Raw genomic sequence first — 19,623 nt, 5'->3', positions numbered from 1 at the left:
TAAATTATACCAAGGGAATTAATACAATACATTCCTCCCTTCCCCCTCCTTAAGTCTTCCCCCTTCCTTCTCTCCGGTACTCCATGCTGGGGTACTTTTCTGGAATGGAAAAGGAGGCCTCTCAAGCTGTTGAAAAATGAGGGCCTCTGAATTTTTAATTCTGTTAACTAATCATTAGAAAACTAGGAATTGCTGTCTCTCTGAGAACCAGTGAGGTAGCAGGCTCCACAGACTCTGCGTTTAATTTTGCAGGAGCTGGCTGGTTTCCCGGCAACACATTGATTTGTAGGGCCACTACTTTGGGCACCTCGAGGATAATTAAATATTAAGTCCCTCTTTGATGTATGCAAAGTCTGCCTAAGAGGATTACCAGCCACAGCGAAGGTAGCAGTCCTACATTTTCTGGTAATTGAACGTTGCAATATCATTATCTATTCTTATCTTTGCTCTGTAAGAATCTGCCTCTACCCTTAATATTACCTTTGAGAACAGAGAAAGGGGTAGGGAGTGGAGAAAACGAGAGCCTGCGTAATCAACATTTTGGGGTCTTCTAGGTGTTTGGGATATGGAGATGAAGAAGACTCTAATGTGTGTGGAAGAAAGAAGAGTGAGCAAACCATCCTCTGTCTCCTCCAGCTCAAGGTTCCATTTTGCACACCAAGAAGGCAAGGCTCACGGTTTAGGAATCTTTTCCAAGATGATGAAGCAATGGAGGTGGGAGGGTGGCCAAGATAATAGGCTTCTGAAGGATTTGTGCACCAGCACCCCGATCTTTCTACTGCTCGAGTGAAAGGTAAAACAGTTTTTTAAAAACAATAATGGAGACGGCTTCAGATTTGAACTAGGAGCGTAGTTCTGTAACACTCTACAAGTTGCGGTTTTTCCCACTGTGAAGCCACAATTTTTCCACATTCACTTTCCATGTAGCAGTTATTTACAATAATAAACAGAGTGCCCTGGCCAAATATGCTTGCCCTCCAAAACAGATTTGACACAGCAATGCCAGACTGACACAGAATACTTAATTTTTATAGGAGGAGGAGATACTCACTGATTTGATTTATTTTGGAAGACTATAGATGAATGACATAATTAAACTATGGTAGTTTTGTTATTTCCACTACCAAATACTTTAAAGAAACTCAGCTCAATAGCTTCAAAGAACAGGGAAATTGCTCTTATATGAGGACAAAGTAAGAGGGGGAGAACCGAAAAGGGGTAAGGAGGCACGGGACGAGTTTTACTGGAGTCAGGGGCGTTGGGAGAGAGGTTTTCTAAGGGCCTGAAAAAGTTTTCGCCACCAGAGCAAACAGTGGTGAAATGAGACTCTCTGTACACACTGTGCAAAGGACAGAAACCAGACTGCGCTCAGTGAAATGGTCAGGTCAATTTAGAAAAGTACACGGAAAAGGAATCTTAACAAAAGGCTGAGCTCCCTTAAATCCTGTATTTGGAAAAAGTTTTGCTATAAAGAAATTAAAATCTCAGAAATATCCAGAAATCACTGAAATCATATAAAAGATGGTATACCTTTTATACCTTGTTCTCTGGGTAACTGGAAAGTTAAGAAAAGCTTAAAAGAAGAAATCATGGTTATACTCCTACTATTTCTGAAGCATTTTGGCCCAAATACGAAAGTGTGTGTTCTACTGTTTCAACATGACAGGTAAGATAGATGTTTTCCCTTTCCCTGGCCTCCACATTGTTTGGTAGTATTTTTGGTATATTGATCTGACATAACTCGAAGTGAGGCTCCAACTGGAGAAACCGGCCTCATCGTTCTGCCAGGCTTCAGCCAACAGCGAAGACGAAACTGAGCAAGGTTGAGCACTTGAAAAATGGAGGTTCTGTCAGAAAAGTACCTAACAGTAGGGGCGTTCATTTGTTTCAGAATGAGTCAGAATCCAAGATTCCACGTGGCAAAAATAATATGACCTAATTTTGAGTTTAACTCAAGAGATGCTACGTGAACCTTTCTGTCGCTAAAAACAAGCATACTTCTAACGTCTACTGTGCCGGAGACCTGGAAGATATTTTGTAGCTATTGCATTGGTGTTCATAGACCACTCTTTAATGGGGCGCCTGGGTGGCGCAGTCGGTTAAGCGTCCGACTTCAGCCAGGTCACGATCTCGCGGTCCGGGAGTTCGAGCCCCGCGTCAGGCTCTGGGCGGATGGCTCGGAGTCTGGAGCCTGTTTCCGATTCTGTGTCTCCCTGTCTCTCTGCCCCTCCCCTGTTCATGCTCTGTCTCTCTCTGTCCCAAAAATAAATAAAAATGTTGAAAAAATAAAAAATAAAAAATAAAAAGACTGTTAGTGATCCCTTCATGTAATGCAAGGCAACATGTTGAGACTAAGTATGTTGGTAAGGTCATGGGGCTTCAGAAAGAGTATTATTCAGATACCAGTGACTTTTAATACAACCCATTTCAGGAATTTGGCAAGATTAAGAGAATACCTGATAATCCATCTCTTCTGAATCTCAAATTCTCTAATTCTAAAGAATACATAAGAGTAATTACCCATTTCTCTCATGTAGGAAAATAAGAATACTTAAAATAATAATTGTGAAGTTCTGAGATGAGTCTCAAGATATTCTTAATATCTGATGCATTTTTTAAAAGAAAAATTCATTGTTCTTTCGATGTAGTAATAAGGACATAAACATTAATTAGAAAGCGAAGCTTTAAAATTAGAAGGTACATTGAGTTGCAGTCAGACTTCCAGGAAAGTCTCTTGCAGAGTAGATTATGTGGGAAGCCTTACTTTTTTGGCGTATGGTCTGCAGGCTGACGCACTTGACTGAGATTACTGATCCTTACATCCTGTGTCTTTAGGCTGCATCAAATTAGAGTTTGAGCCAAACTTCAATGGCTACCATATTTCTTTGATTTAGGAATCAGTATTCTCATTTACTCAATCAACAAATATTTGAGCTCCCAATGTGTGCCCAGCATACTTAGGGGAATTCAAAAGACAATATATCCTCCAGGGCTTCTGAATTTTCCACAGTAGTGGGGAGACAAGACAATAATAGTAACAACAATAATTATTATAATTATATTATAATTATGTTATATATAATAATTATATACATAATTATATATTTATAATCATAAAATATATAATTATATATAATAATAATTATTATTATTATTATTATATAGCTAAAGCTCAAATGTGTGGAATTCAAGGTTTAATTAAGTTTGAAGTGGTCAGGGAAGGTTCCAGAGAGATGGCAGACCAAGTGAGTCTTGAAGGATGAGTGGAGAAACTAAGATCTTGTGTGTGCCTACGTTGTCGATATAGGGACAGAAGAGAGAGGAGGGCATCTGCCTGCCTGGGTAGAGTATGAAAAAAGTGAATTAGCTAAACTGCACACTGAATTTCCATTTAGATCTGCATTTCTCCAGGGACAGGGAGAGTTGCGATAATTAACAGATACTGTCAAGAATCCTGACTATATCCTCTGAAGAGAAAAATGACACACACATGTGAAGTGAATGAGACATCGCTCCAGCACCTATGCACGTTCAAACACATGGAAGAATCCAAACCAATTCAATCCAATCCAATCCAATCCAAACGTATTTAACTACTAAACAGCTGGACTGAGGAACACAGTGGAAAGTCTGCATTACCAAGCTGATTATTCACTGGAGGGTGGTTTAAAGTAATCGAGAAATAACCTCCAATTATTTTTAATAGGGAAAGCATGCAAAAACCAGTCGGACGCTCCCTTACCTGTCTCTGGGGCCAAGCGGCTTTGAGAATGGCTTCCGTTCGAAAGAACACAAGGAGCTTGCCATCCTCCTCAGTCAGGTTAAATGACTGTCCCAGAATCTGCAGCACCTGAATGCGGGGCCTCACGGGCCAGGTGTCGTCAGCACAGAAAGGCCGCAGCCACACCAGCAGGTCCTCAGAGGAAACCAGATCTTCCCTGAAGGGCAAAACCAAGGGTTAGGCAGAAACTCCTAAACCTTCTTTAAAAAAAATTCCAGTAACCCAATACAGTGATTGAGCCAAAGACTTGTTTGTTGGGTGACCTTGCCTTTTTCCTATTGAGAAGAGAAATTGAGGCTCTTCTTTTTTTTTTTTTTTAATTTTTTTTAATGTTTATTTTTGAGAGAGACAGAGACAGAGACAGAGACTGAGTGTGAGCAGGGGAGGGGCAGAGAGAGGGAGACACAGAATCCGAAGCTGGCTCCAGGCTCTGGGCTGTCAGCACAGAGACCGACGCGGGGCTCGAACCCACAAGCCGTGAGATCATGAACTGAGCCGAAGTTGGACGCTTACCTGACTGAGCCACCCAGGTGCCCCGAGAAATTTAGGTTCTAAATGGCTTAAAGAAACCATATTAGGTATTTAAAAGCTATGTAAAATGAATGTAGTTTTTGCATATTTTACAGTATCATATTGAGTTACATAAAGCAGATGAAAAATAACCATGTTCTTAGCTACTCTATTTCTTATGAAAAGCTTAATAAGTATGTATTTCTATTAATGCTACTAACAGAGGTAGGCATCATTCTAAGTAATTTTAGGTAAACTGGTTTATCTAAACTAGTTGACAATACCTATGCAAAATCATTATTATAAATATTCCATTTTATTTAAATTTTTTTTCCATTTGCAGAGATAACTGACATAATATCATATAAGTTTAAGGTGAATAATATAATGGTTTGATATATGTATATTGTGGAATGATTATTAATAAGTTAACATCCATTACCTGACATAGTTACAAAATTTTTTCTCGAGATTAGAATTTTTAAGATCTACTCTTTTAATAACCTTCAAATATATAATATTGTTAACTGTAGTCCTTACGCTGTACATGTAAATTCCTTTTTATAGATGAGGAAATAGCCTTTAAGGAAAGGCTGTGATATGCCCACACACATCTAGAATAGCGCAATATGACCCCAAAGTCCATGTTCTTTCTACACTTTTCTCTCTGATAGAATTTCAATACAGGGTTAGAGTATCAAGTTTTCTACTAAAGATAAAATATGAATGCATGGTTATTAAAGACCTGGGAAGTCTGAAAGGCTTCAGAGAAGGGAAGATTTGTACGACTTTCTATCCAGTGCTAGAATCTATTCCTTTGTAAACCCAAATGGGCCATCTCAGGAAAACAACTCCTTTGATGATGATGTCTAAGAATTACTATTGATTACGGTTAAGAGGCCTCATATAGATACCTCACGTGTACAACAGCCCCGGAGAGCAGTGCTACAGCACTGAATCATACAGGTTTTGCTGTAACGACATCCTTATGAGGCTTCCAGCAATATATCACCAAGTCCCAAATTCCACGACCCAACAAGACCACAGGATGTTTTTTAAAATTCTACAATACCACTGAGTGTTTCTGTTACTACACATTCTATAATACACTTGTCAGTACAGTTTCATGGAAATTCGAATTAAAAAACAATTCATCATTTGTATTTAGGAATAAAAGAAATTCTAAAACACCATGGACAAGTGGCTTAAGCATTTTCTAAATCTACGAAGTCGTTTGTTAGTTTTAACTATGTGAGCCCTTGACATGTATCAAAAACGGCAAAATCGGGGTGCAAGAGAAGTAGATTTCTTGGAAATCTATGTGCAAAGTGAGCAGATGGTATCATGTGGGGGAAAAACATTTTGGGGAAACGTGATGGACCTGTGAGCCCTGGCCCCACCATGTGCTAACTAACAACTCTAGATAAAAACCATGAATGTCATCATTCCCATTTTATAGTTAAGTACCAGAGGTCCTGAAAGCCTGTCTCTTGGGAGTCTGTGAAATCAAGATAATGTATAGAACGTACTTAGCCACAGTACATGGCACAGAGGAAGTACTTAATAAATAGTAAGCATCATCTGCATAACAATCATTATGATTATTATCAGTATCATGAAAGCACCAGCTTGTGCATGATGACACAGGGATGAAAATTATAGGATTCCTGCCTTCAAAGAACTAACAATGGTCCAGAGAGATTTTGAAAGTGACTACTATTCAAATTACTAATATATGTAAATATGAACAATCATTTTGGAGGAACAGAGAGTAGGGCCAGGGAAGGCTTCACCGAGGTCGTGGCATTGGAACGGGATCATAAAGGTCAAGTGGGCTACGTGTCAAAGGCAAGGTGCGAAAATGTCATCCAGATCAAGAGAAGAGCAAGAAAAAAGAACCAGGGATTTCCTAGGACAGAGCACGTTCAGGGAGCAATGCAAGTGGGCGGTAAAAGAGAGGAGAGAGCTAAGGCAGCACAGGCCTCCTCACCTGGGTAACCGAGAGCACGCACCCCCGGCCGCAAAAGCAGTGCAGCTTCCTGCTTTGACAGCACAGGATCTGCAGCTGTCAGGCTCACATTCAGCTCCCAGAATCCCCTCTTCCTGACAGCATGCCAGTGGCCGGGAAGTCACTTAATGGCTCTGAGCCTCAGTTCCTCATTAGTAACTTGTTGGAGAGAAGTACAACCCTTACTTTTGAAGTTTTTGATAATTAAACAAATATGTAAGTAATAAATTTCAAGCACATAATACATTATCAGACCTATAACTAAGTGCTTCGATTAACTGGCAACCATTATTACTGAGGCCAATATTTGAACTTGGACTCTCTTACTGCCGCTATCAATGACTACACGATGCTCCCGAACCAAATAGGGGATATGTTCCAGAACACTGTGGCAGCTGATTAAAATTATTTAGATACTGATGTGATATAGAAAGATTATTATAATGTTTTCCAAGTCAAACTGAGTTCGATTCCATTTACATTAGAGGTTATCATGCAGTTGATAATACTTGATATTTTGGAGGAATCTGCTCTAACTGCGGGTTGACAGTTCAAACACATAATGAAGTTGGCAAAATTCATCCCCAGAACAGAAATGCTGTGTTCTGGAAGCACCATGTTCCAAATGAGCTTCACTGTATGTCCACGTGAACACTGGTGTTCAATAAGACCACACAGAAACGAAAGGAAGCTCTATAGGAGAGCTACCCAAGGACATGGGCCTGGATGCTATCTCCCAAAGACATCAACTGCAAAATGGTTAACATTTTAATTTCAATCTGAGTTCTTAAAATCCATAGTCAGTCACTCTCATGACTCATCAAATACACATACACGCACATACAGAGAAAGAGCAGGATTTTTGATAAAATGGTAACAAATTGGCAAATCAAGGGGAAGTGTACATATGTATTATTTTTTTCTATCCTTACAATTTTTCTGTGGGTTTGAAATGTTTGAAGTAAATAGGTGGGTGAAAAATAACCAATTATGACTTTTACAATGTCAAAAAAAAAGACTGAGAAGAAGGAAAATGATTCCATTTTTAGAGTATCTTATGAAGGCAAGGAGAGGATTTAATGAGCTTAGGAATAAAAAGAACATTATTTCAAAACATTTTTACTTTATTATGAAAGTCATACAAATGTTTTTAAAAAGTTATAAACAGATAAAAGAAAAAACTGCTCATAGTTTCACTGCAAATACATAGACATTTTCCACCTTTTTCTCTATAATGAGTATTTTCTGGGGAGGAGGTTTTTATACTGCACAGAGTAACTTACTACTCTATTTAAAGAAAAATTAACAACTACTGGAAACACGTTCATACAATCGGTTTGGGATCAAAAAACAAAGAATCCTCTGAAATAGCTCTATTAACGGAGAAGGACAGCAGCAGCAACAAGAACAACAAAAATACACTCGCCAGGGGCGCCTGGGTGGCGCAGTCGGTTAAGCGTCCGACTTCAGCCAGGTCACGATCTCGCGGTCCGGGAGTTCGAGCCCCGCGTCAGGCCCTGGGCTGATGGCTCAGAGCCTGGAGCCTGTTTCCGATTCTGTGTCTCCCTCTTTCTCTGCCCCTCCCCTGTTCATGCTCTGTCTCTCTCTGTCCCAAAAATAAATAAACGTTGAAAAAAAAAAATTAAAAAAAAAAATACACTGGCCAAACGATTAGTTCTATAGTGGAGCATGACAGGATACTCACTAAAGGAAGGGAACTGTCAACAAACAAAAGCAATTATTGAATCAAAGCAAAAAGACAGATTTTGAGAAAATTAGTAAGCCAATCCTTGGTAAAAGAATTTTCAGATTCTGCATGGCATACTCATACGAGGAGAACTCAACCTTGCACTTAAACAGTTAAAGTACATGAAAAGACATGGCAAACACAAAAAGCACTTTACATAATCCTGATGCACTACACAAAATGAAATTACCGTTCTCATTTGAGAATGGGGGAAGGAAAGATACTGCATTCAAACAGGAAAAACACAGACCACTGTGATTTCTTGTAAACATGAATGTCACAGAATCTGAAAGCCTAAAGGGAACAGAGGGTCACTTCGTTGAATCTTCTATATTTGAGTTACAAACTGGCAGCCAAATTTGTGTGTTGCCTTGCACGGCATACGACAATGTTTCAAAATTTAAACATTTTACAGAAAAATCAAGATTTTCCAGTTCCTTTTCCCGGCCTCCCCCCAGTTTTACTGAGATACTAGCAACATACAGAGCTAAGTTTAAAGGTGTAGAGTATAACGATTTGACTTATGTGTACTGTGAAATGATTACACAATAAGTTAACATCCATCACCTCATTGAGATTTTAAAAAAAAAGGGGGCGCCTGGGTGGCTCAGTCGGTTAAGCGTCTGACTTCGGCTCGGGTCGTGATCTCACGGTTCGTGAGTTTGAGCCCCGCATCGGGCTCTATGCTGACAGCTGGGAGCCTGGAGCCTGCTTCGGATTCTGTGACTCCCTCTCTCTCTGCCCCTCCCCCTGCTCGCACTCTGTCTCTGTCTCTCCCAAAAATAAATAAAACGTTAAAAAAAATTAAAAAAAAAAAACCAAACTTTTTTCTTGTGATGAGAGCTCTCCGGATCTATTCTCCTAACAACCCAGCCCCTCTTGAAAAGCTGAAAGAAGAGGACAAGCGGGCCGCTGTTTCCTTTAGACAAGGCGTGTGTGAGCTCCCGTGCCCCTCAGCCTCCACCACCCCCAACCTCTCCTCAAGCCCAGCCCACCTTGCTCATGTCCGTTACCTGCCTGGCCTCAGTGGGAAATAAGTGTGCAAACCCTGATCTGTAAAATTCTAGGTGAGGTTAAAAAGGGAGGGAGGAGGGGCGAGCAAGTAAACGGAAGTAAGCGAACAGTGAGAGGCACCAACACTCATATTCTAAGTAGGTCCCTTGACTCAAGTAACTGACCCACACACCACGCACACTTTGCTCCCTGCATACAGAGCTGGGTGGGGTGGACGCTCCCCAGTGTAGTACCTTCTGTTTACTGGCTCCCATGAAATAACTGGGGCACCCGGCAAGGAACAAGAGAGAACTGCAAATAAATGAATGCAGGGACACATCAATGGTATTGCAGGAGTGTAGAAAGAAGTGCGACTTTTCTTCAAATAATTAACAGAATTAAATTCTATGAAAACTTCCTACAAATGAAATCATTTCGATGTGCATACAATTCCAATCTCAAGTCTGAACTTTTGACAAATACTAAGAGCCTCTTTGTGGCTGCTCTTGAACGTATGCAACCCAGAATCTCTTCCTCAGGTTCATTTATCAGTAAAAACCTGGGTGCATCTCACTATAATGAGGCAGGGATGACAGCTATGAAGTCTTAAGCAGAACCTGAGCTGGCCTCGAGAAAGACTGCAGTGGGAGGGTGGATCTGCCGTGCTGCCCGTCGACCAGGGCTGTTGGCAGGGCTCAGCGTCGCGGCACGTGTTCATGCTTTGGGGGCACTCGGCGAACATCTGATGATTTACTCTGTCCCACAGAGCACGAAGACTAAGAAGAAATCAGATTCTAGTTGCTTTAGTGGGCTTTCTTTCTCTTTTTTTTTCCTTTCATTTTCTGTGCTCAAAAATACTGTGAAATCGCTAGGTAATTCCAAAGAGCTCAATGCAGTCTGAATATCTGATGCTGCTGAGTATACGTGAAGCTTTTACACAGCTGAAGCTGGACTGTGATCGAGGAGCAATTTAAACAAACAAATAAAACCTTCTAAAATACTCCAATACTGGGGCGCCTGGGTGGCGCAGTCGGTTAAGCGTCCGACTTCAGCCAGGTCACGGTCTCACGGTCCGTGAGTTCGAGCCCCGCGTCAGGCTCTGGGCTGATGGCTCAGAGCCTGGAGCCTGCTTCCGATTCTGTGTCTCCCTCTCTCTCTGCCCCTCCCCCGTTCATGCTCTGTCTCTCTCTGTCCCAAAAATAAATAAACGTTGAAAAAAAAAAAAAAAAAAAGCTAGCAGGTAAAAAAATAAAATAAAATAAAATACTCCAATACTTTTGGAGGAAATCTTTCTTCCTTTCTGAGTAGCGTGCAGAGGAATTCCTCATTAATTATCTGTTTTCTGAGTGGATTTATTTCTGCACGTCCTTTTGAGAATCACTAATATGCCGGTTCACACCTGTGGGTCATTCCTGTTAGGAAACTGTTTAAAGGTATACAAAGGCGGGGAACAGAAGAGGGAATGAGACCAAGGCAGAGAGAAGTAGACAGAAAAGGCGAGAAAACTGAGGGAGGTAACGCCTGAAGACCTTGCTACATGAAGTTCAGTCCCTGGACGGAGGAGCACTTGGGAGCTGGTTACAAATGTAGAATTTCAGGCCCCACCCAGACCTACTCTAGTAAAGTCTGTATTTTAATAAGACCCACAGGCAATTCCAGGGCACGATGGCATTTGAGAGGTGCTACCTCACTCACTGTCCATTGCAAGCTCTTTAATGTCAGAAGCAGATGAGATATGGTGAGAGAAATTCATAGCATGTCGTTAGCTGGGCGACCGCAGAAAAATAACAAAACCTGTCTGAGCATCATTTCCTAATCTATAAAATGGAGACAACAATAATAGAATAGGGTGGTTGTAAGGATTTGGTGAGTTGCAGAGAGCCATTCCGGAGATCTTGCCACTGACTGATAGATGCTCGTTAGTTTTTTGGGTTTTTTTAAAAAAAAAATTTTTTTAACGTTTATTTATTTTTGAGACAGAGAGAGACAGAGCATGAACGGGGGAGGGGCAGAGAGAGAGGGAGACACAGAATCGGAAGCAGGCTCCAGGCTCTGAGCCATCAGCCCAGAGCCTGACGCGGGGCTCGAACTCACGGACCGCGAGATCGTGACCTCAGCTGAAGTCGGACATTTAACCGACTGAGCCACCCAGGCGCCCCAGTTTTTTGTTTTTATTTATTTATTTTTTTTTTTAATTTTTTTTTCAATGTTTATTTATTTTTGGGACAGAGAGAGACAGCGCATGAACGGGGGAGGGGCAGAGAGAGAGGGAGACACAGAATCGGAAGCAGGCTCCAGGCTCCGAGCCATCAGCCCAGAGCCCGACGCGGGGCTCGAACTCACGGACCGCGAGATCGTGACCTGGCTGAAGTCGGACGCTTAACCGACTGCGCCACCCAGGCGCCCCCAGTTTTTTGTTTTAAATGCATGATGATATTTTCTTAATTCCGGGTTTACCAAATATATTCTTTTAGAAAAATATTATTTTAGTTATTGGAGGCTTTTAAAATCCATTTATCTTAAGCAATCTAATCAATTAATTCTTAACTCAAACAGGAAATTTGGATTCTATTCTTGAAATATGTTATAGGCATACATAAAAAATGGGAGAAAACATACTCATCAATTTAATGTGCACGAGCCTCTCAATAATTAATTACCCTAAACTCGTCTTCAATTGTAGAGGTTGTACAAGATTTTTGACACTATTTCAAATTCTTACGATACTCCCCCCTGATGTCGGGAGGCAAGAAGGCGGTGAAACTGGAAAGGAAGTCTGTCTGTCCCGACACTCCACTGGTGGCCTGTCTGGGTGTGGTGGCTGTGGTGGCTGACACTCAGCACAGACGAAAGAGGAGGGAAAGAGGGCTTTACGAATGGGGCAGAAGCTGCGGGTCAATGGCAAATCATACTTGTACCAACATAAGGAGTCAAAGGAGGACGTACCCACGACACCATAAAACCCAACACGTGGTGGTAGCCATGACTCTCCGTATGCAGTCTGCCTGCCAGGACACTATGGGATGGCGTATGCCTAACCTAAGAGCACGTGAATGTGTGTGACAGCTGACAGTGTGCAGAGAAAGAGGCGACTGGCTCTCTAAACATGCCATGGAGGGCAGTGGATGTTCAAGTTTGGGGGCAGGGACCGAGGGAGGCTGATGGTATGTCCCTGAAATACCCAGGCCTGGTGTGGCCTCCTGGGGGTCAGGTCAGGCTAAGTAGTGAGTGACTGAGAGGGTTACTTCGAAAGGGTCCAAGTCCCCATGTCGTTCCAAAGACCCCACTGAGAGCCACGTGGAAAGGAGGGACTCCCCCATGTGACACTGCTGGGCAGAGTTTTGGGAAGAGAAACTGAAGCCAAGGATTTGGGTTTAAAATCCTTGTGGATCCAAAAACTACTTGTCAGGAATAAAAGTTATGACTTTGTCTTTCTTCTTCTTTTTCTTTTTTAAGAAAAAAGAAATTGTTCACTGAAGTTTTTCTGTTGAGAAGACTTTGTTATTCTGTGTCTCTGGAATAAAAAAAAGTAAGATCTCGTTCTGTTTCTCCATTCCCCAATGTCTTCCTCTTTGGAAATCAAAGCTAAAAGAAAAAAAAAATAGTCTGTATGCAAGACACCCGAGTTGGATTCCTGTGTATCTGTGGCCGGAAACCCACTAAGAAAAATACTGCCTTCTAATCCCTCTGCGACGTGTCCCCTGGAAGGGGCTTAGTGCCCTTCCAGATCCCTGTCATCCCGCGAGGCCAGGCTCCGGGGCGTCCTGCCCTGAGAGCAGCTGTGCTCTGACAGGAGCGGCCGGCAGCGAAGGGGCGGCCGGGCAGGTGCGAGGAGGCGCACGTCTGGAAGGGGGCTGAGGGTCTCCCACGCGGCGTCTCTGCTCTGCCGCATCTGCAACGGTTCTGGTAGTTTCCTCAGCCCGGAGTACCGTCACCCTCCTCCTCGTCCTCACAGACTCACATTTCACAGACCAGGCCCAACGTGGCCCCTTGTGTATCCTGCTCTGACCTCTCCAGGCAGAATAAACTGCTCCCTCTACTGTGCTCTCTGTCCAGCACCTGCCCCTCCAGAGTGTGGTAACCAGGGCTGGGGGAGGGGCACGGGGGGCTCGTCGCCCCTGCAAGACTGAGCTTCTGAGGTTGGGGGTTATTTCTTCTCCGTATCTTACTCCTCGTGACTCAGCACATGGTACACATGTAGGTCATCTCATTTCTCTTTAGAACGAGAGGTAAATCGGCCGCTGCTGTGGCTTCCTTCTTACTGAAAGACCCACGAGCAAAGGGGATCAGAAGAAGCGTGTGAGGCAAAAGGCTGAGTCGGTAGAGGCCCCTGACTGCCGTGTTTTCCCACTTTGACCAGTATGGCTTATCCTCTGTCTTCCACTCAAACCTCGGGCACAAAGCAATGCATGGAAATAGGCTGCAAAGGCATCTGAGAGCTGAATTACGACTCAGAGCCTGGCTGGGATCCTGGTTCCATCTCCCAGGCCTACGACTGGGGGCAAGGCCTCCTCCGAAAATGGCAACAGCGTATGCAACCATCAGAAATAATACTCAGGGAAGCTACAAAGACCAATGGGAAGACTCACAATAGCAAGCAAATAAAAAAAGAACAGGAAGTGTTTATACGTTTTGATTGAAGCTATATAAAAATACATCTGTACCTGCACAATAACTAGAAGATAATGTACAAATAAAAACAATTACAATACTCAATGAACTATGAGGAGTTTTTGCAAATATTTCTTCATTGGTATTATAATATCATATTTCCTATTAAAAAAAAACAACAGAGGGGTGCCTGGGTAGCTCAGTCAGTTAAGCATCCGACTCTTGATCTCAGCTCAGACCTTAATTTCAGGGTTCTGAGTTCAAGCCCCACACTGGGAAACCTATAGGAAGGAAAGGAAAGGAGAGGGGAGGGGAGGGGAGAAAAAAGAAAACTGAGGGGCGCCTGGCTGGCTCAGTCAGTAGAGCATATAACTCTTGATCTCAGGTTTGTGAGTTCAAGTGCCATATTGGATAGATTTTGTTAAAACAAACAAACAAACAAACAAACAAACAAACACACAAAAACAACATAAAAAAAGGAATTGGGGCCTGGCCTTACAGGGATGACATGAGTAAAAGCCACAGGAAAGATGTCTGTAAACTCTGGTGAATATATAACCACCCACTTGATGCTATTAACCCTGTCACTGCCACTGGACCTAAATGAAAAATTCTTTCTAAAAATGGCATTACAGACACACATCTTTCTAGACTCATAAAACCTGTACACTCATAGTCCTCCGACAAGACAGACCTAACATGTATAAAGCTCTAAGAAATATATAAACATTCTAGAAATTTCCATACTTCACTCAGTCCAGCTAACCTCTCGGAGATGTGAACCCCTCTCTCCTAAGAAGCTCAGAGCAGCTCCCCCTCCTGGCCTCACTCAAGAGGTGGCGAGAAGAAACCATACTCTCCCTGCAGATGGGGCTCTGGAGAGAAGGGGGGTGTCCTGCTGGAGCTGAGGAGTGAGAGGGCAGCTGCGAAACTGTGTCTCCAGATGGAGAGCCTCTGTAGTGACAAAGTTCTCAGCAATTCCTTCCGAAAACACCTGGGAAGACTGCTTCCTCTCGGCAGTTTCATAAATATGGATATTCACAATAATTCTAAGATCCCGCAGAGTGCCACGAAGCGAGACACGCGAGCCGTTCTAGGCTTACCCCTTGTCCACGCTGGCGTGGACGGCTGCGACAACACCTTCCAGGACCTGGAGGGGGTCCCTGGGCCCACCGAGCTCAGCGCTGCCTCCGCTGCGAAGGGAGAGAGAAAGAACTGGTTCAGAAGGGGGCTCCGGGCTCAGCAAGCAGCACGGCGTTCGCACTCGGAGCCCGGCTGGGCTGTGGCAGTGCACGCTGCCGGCTCCCAGCCACGCGGGCTGCGTGTGGTCTGCGAGGGCACTGAGCCCTACACGACGTGCCAAAGGTGTGGAAATGAAACGCCCTCTGCCTTTAAGACGCTCACAGTCTCATATGTGCTTGTTTTGCTGGCAAGAAAATACAATCTACCTGCCTTCTGTCCTCCAAAAAACAGTCAATGGACATTATTATACGTGTGCATTAAATAATCATCCCAATTCTCCAGCTGGACTTAAAAAAACCCTAATATTTACGTGACGCTCACTAGGCACAAGACACCGTTGAATGTTGTACACACACGTACCATTTAATCCCCAACAGCCCACAAGGTAGGTACTATTATTATGCCCATTTTACGAGTGTATATATCTGGGACTCTAGTAAATTTTGAAAAAAAAGCAACAGAAGACAAGTTTTAGCTGAGTGTTCTGAATAATTTCAGCGGTAGGACTTAAATCAACTGCTGGATTCAGTTCTTTACACGCCTTTGTTGTTTCATATCTACCAAATTCTACTAACTTTCTAAAAGGTGAACGTTATGGATGTTGTCAGTAGCAATTTCTTTTCCTTTGAAAAGGAGGTAGCTGAACTTCTGAAGTTCCCTCTCCTCCCACTACTGAAAGATTTAATTCACATTTATTGAATATCTTCTGTGTGCTAAGCATAACATTTATTAGGTGAGAACCAAATCTTAGTAAGTGGAGCTGGGTGCAGGGAAGGAGAGAGAAGTGTAATTTCTGGCACAATTTTACAAGGGTAAAAATATCACATATTTTCATTATCTACAAAAATAGGCAATTTTTAGGAAATAAATTCATCAAAGCACCGATTTTTCAAAATGTTTTGTTTTTGTGAGGTTCATCTATAGTTTGATTTAAGAAACACTAAAAAGATAGCTATGAATCAAAAGGTACAAAATGTGACCGAGTATCTGTCATCAATGAAAAGAGGAAAGGGGCGCCTGGGTGGCTCAGTCAGTTAAGCATCTGACTTCGACTCAGATCATGACCTCGAGGTCTGTGAGTTCGAGTCCCGTGTCGGGCTCTGTGCTGACAGCTCAGAGCCTGGAGCCTGCTTCCGATTCTGTGTCTCCCTCTCTCTCTGCCCCTCCCCTGCTTGTGCTCTGTCTCTCTCAAAAATAAATAAACATTAAAAAAAGAAAAAAGAAAAGAAAACAGGAAAGTGGGTGGCTCTTATAACCACCACCACCACCAAAACATAATAAGCTAATAACAGAACAGTGCTTTATTAACTTGACATTTGTTATTTCTTACAAAGTGTTATATTTTATTTCTCTATCTCTATCTCTGTCTCTGTCTCTCTCTAAAAATTACCAGATACCTCAGATCATTATAAGGTGAAAACTGTATGAGGCTGGGGTAATTAAACTGATAAAGGCTCATTTGATTTCAGTTCAGCTGTGGAAAACTGACATGCATTTAATCAAAAAGTTCCTCAAGAGCAATGCAGAATTACAAAGAATGCTTAAAAGGAGAATACATTAAACACAACCAAATCTTTCAGCCTAATTGCATTATTCACAGAAAGCACTTCATGCCTCATTCTTCTTTTAGCTTAACTTTCCCCCTTTTCTAACCCTCCCGGATGCATTCTCACGAAGACACCCGCATACTGACATAAAGCTAGAATTCCTCAATTGTTGGTTTCAGGCCATTAACTGCAGGTAAATAAAACTCTAAGAGACTTAACAGATGTCTAACTTCTTCAGTATACGATTAACCTTGCCTTGTGTATACTTCGAAAGAAGCTTCTGGGAGCCATTTTGCAAGCTCTGAAAAGAAGCGTGAGTAGAAAAGTCAGGATGTGTACATCCACCGGGGGTCACATGATGACCTGACATTTAGCTACCTGCTAATCTTGGCCCTTCCCCTACTTCAAGAATTATTTGGGGATGGGGATGATGGTGGGAGGAGGGGGAGCGGCAAGAGGGTCTAACCAGAAGTTAATTTCAGGGTGGGTTACACACAATACCAATGGGGAAACATTTTCATGGTTCTCCACTCTTGAGATATTTTAAGACCCAAGACTTTGAGAAATCTGATAATAACCTCTCACTTTTATGAAGTACTTCCTAGTGAATAAAATGCCTCTACATCCATGATCGTATTTTTACCTTCGTGACTGTGAAACGAGTGCCGTTACTGGCAAACTATCGCCTCGGCTTTCCGGGGACTCTTTTCTGGCTTACCTCAGGGCAGAAACTATTCTCCTCACTGCATCCTGCACTACGTCCTTGGGCGAGATGTCGAGAGGGCCCACGGCCACCTGCAGCAGCTTCTGGATCATTCTCAGAGGCAGGCCATCTAGACACATGGCCACAGCTTGATCGTGAACTTTCCCCTTTTCTGATCGGGACAGATCATACAGGCGGCTGTATTTCTGCAGCGCTTCCTGAAAAGATAAGGGGCACAACACCTAAACATCAAGTAGAAATAAGGTGTGGCCACATGTACAGAGTGAAGCAGACTTAGACGACCCTCAAACCAAACACACTCGAACTACAAAGGCCACACGGAAGGAGACGTAGTGGTTTTCAAGAGCTTGGGCTTCCCGGACACCAGACTGGAGTACAAATCCTTGCTTTTTCGCATTTATTAGTTGATGAGCCTTCGGGACCTGCAAAATGAGGATGATGACAGAGATTCTTGGGAAGAGAGGGTGTTGTGAATGTTACATGAGATCATAGAAGAGCCAGGCCTCTAGCACAATGTCAGACACAAAGTGAAACTCATGAAGTCTGAGTTTCTTGATTATTATTACTGTGATTATTATTATAACCACATAACAGCTCTGATCTGCACAAACCCAGGTAGTACACGTGTCTTACCTAATTTAATGCTTAGAGTGAGCCTGCAAAGAGTTTTAATTAGCTCCGTTTTACCAAAAAGTAAATTGAAAACCAAATATGTTAAGTAACATGCCCAAAGGCACACGGGGATGTTCAGGGGGACTAGGATCAGAATCCAAAAGACTACATCTCCTCACCCCCATGCCACACAGCCTGCCCCTCTTCGATAATATCTGTAAAAATTAATGTGACAACAAATAATTTATGAAATGGGCCACAAACTACTATTTTTCATCATACCAAATGTGGTCACTTAGTGTTTAGAATGCTTTCCAGGTTCTTTATAAGCTTCTCGGGTAACCTAGAATGCACTGTTTTGCTTTTCAGAACCACCATGTAAAAATCCGTTAACTGGACAGTTGATGATACTGAAGAAATACTGTTCATGTTTTGATTGTGATAATGTTGCGGTGGTTGTGTTCACATGTATCCTTTGAGAAAAAGATAAGGAAATATTTACGGATAAAATGAAATGATGACCGGGATTTTCTTGAAAATAATCCACAGGAGTGGGGAGAGGGTAGGGGAGGTAGGCATGAGATGACGGGTCACATTCTGATGACTGTTGATGCTGGGAGTTGGGCGCATGACATTTCGTTTTACTCTTCTCCCCACTGTAAGACTTCTGATAACAGAAAATGCCCGTGAGTTCAACAGAACAGTTACTCAGGTCCCTGCTGAGCAAGAGGGAACTGAGGCGTCACAGGATAAAAACCTCGAGTTTAGACCGCGCTAGCGTAGGGTGTGGGGGATCTTCTTTCACTGGGTGTAGAATTAAAGACGTGAAAGTTAAAGCCTGAACTCAAAAGGGACAAATGTATGGGGATAAAGGTTATTTCCAGTGTTTGCTATGAGAGGAACTCTAATAAAATCAAATAGGGTCCAATTTAGGAACCAGAAGAGTATCCTACTATGGACCATCCACGGTCTGACTGAATAGCATTTGCAAGCAGTCATTTGGTACCTTTAAATCTCAGCCTATTTGAAACAAACAGCTGTTTTTGTTAATAACCCCCCTGACCCCATAGACGCGATTCAAGTCACTGAAAGATAATACTTGTTCCAAGGACAGTAATGACAATTCTCCAGATTTGAATATAGCATACTTAATTAAAAAACTAAGCAAGACAAGTATGTACATTTTTATACTAATCAGCATAATCATTTTAACTTGGAGGAATTCAAATTTTACCCTAGTTCTTATAATTATGGATTACAGTACTCTACATGTCAGTAGGATAAAATCAAGATTGGAAAAGCTGATCCGTTCCCTGCAAAGGCTTCTATCTGGCTTGCACATCATTTAATGTTATTCATTAGGCAGACAAATAGCACTGAAAAATACAAAATGAAATAAAACTGCTATCAAACTTTCGAATTCTGCTCATTATCTTTTCCACGAGGGTTTGCATTTATGCGTCTCCTACACATTTTGAAATCTTCCATTTGTTCATTATCTGAACTGCTCTCCACTGACCGATCTTTCTAGTCAGGAATATTTCTTTACAAGCCAAGAATACGATTCAATCAATATGTAAGGTTTTAGAAAAATAAAAGAGGAGATTAGTGGCCACTTACAGGTTCATTTACCGTAACATTAATGGGGCAAATGAAATATTGCTTATATATCTAAACATTGTTTTTACCTATATGAATCCATTTACTTATTGATCTGTCAACTTCTCAGTTATGGAAAAGAACAGCTTAAACTCCCTCGGCTGTAACAATACAGAAGAAAAACTAGAAAAGCTACAGAGGGTTCCCCTGTGTTGTCCTAACACCCTGTCCTCACTGCCTCAAGAATCA

At 42.3% G+C, this 19,623-nt stretch overlaps 1 protein-coding gene across 1 annotated transcript in view; it reads right to left on the bottom strand.

The window, feature by feature from the left end:
* NBAS (NBAS subunit of NRZ tethering complex) overlaps positions 1-19,623 on the bottom strand; it is a 334,006-nt gene that overhangs the window by 31,850 nt on the left and 282,533 nt on the right. The window contains exons 46-48 of the mRNA XM_047068027.1: positions 17,158-17,360; positions 14,754-14,843; positions 3,743-3,938 (exon numbers count right to left, since the gene is read on the bottom strand). Coding sequence (XP_046923983.1) covers positions 3,743-3,938; positions 14,754-14,843; positions 17,158-17,360 — 489 coding nt within the window. The remainder of the gene's footprint in view (positions 1-3,742; positions 3,939-14,753; positions 14,844-17,157; positions 17,361-19,623) is intronic.

The sequence above is a fragment of the Lynx rufus genome, unplaced genomic scaffold (assembly GCF_022079265.1).
Source record: "Lynx rufus isolate CCGP_SWC_20201006 ecotype Redwood Valley unplaced genomic scaffold, mLynRuf1.p SCAF_8, whole genome shotgun sequence".
Taxonomy (NCBI): domain Eukaryota; kingdom Metazoa; phylum Chordata; class Mammalia; order Carnivora; family Felidae; genus Lynx; species Lynx rufus.
Note: the sequence above shows the minus strand (reverse complement) of the source record. Positions and strands in the feature narration are given on the sequence as shown.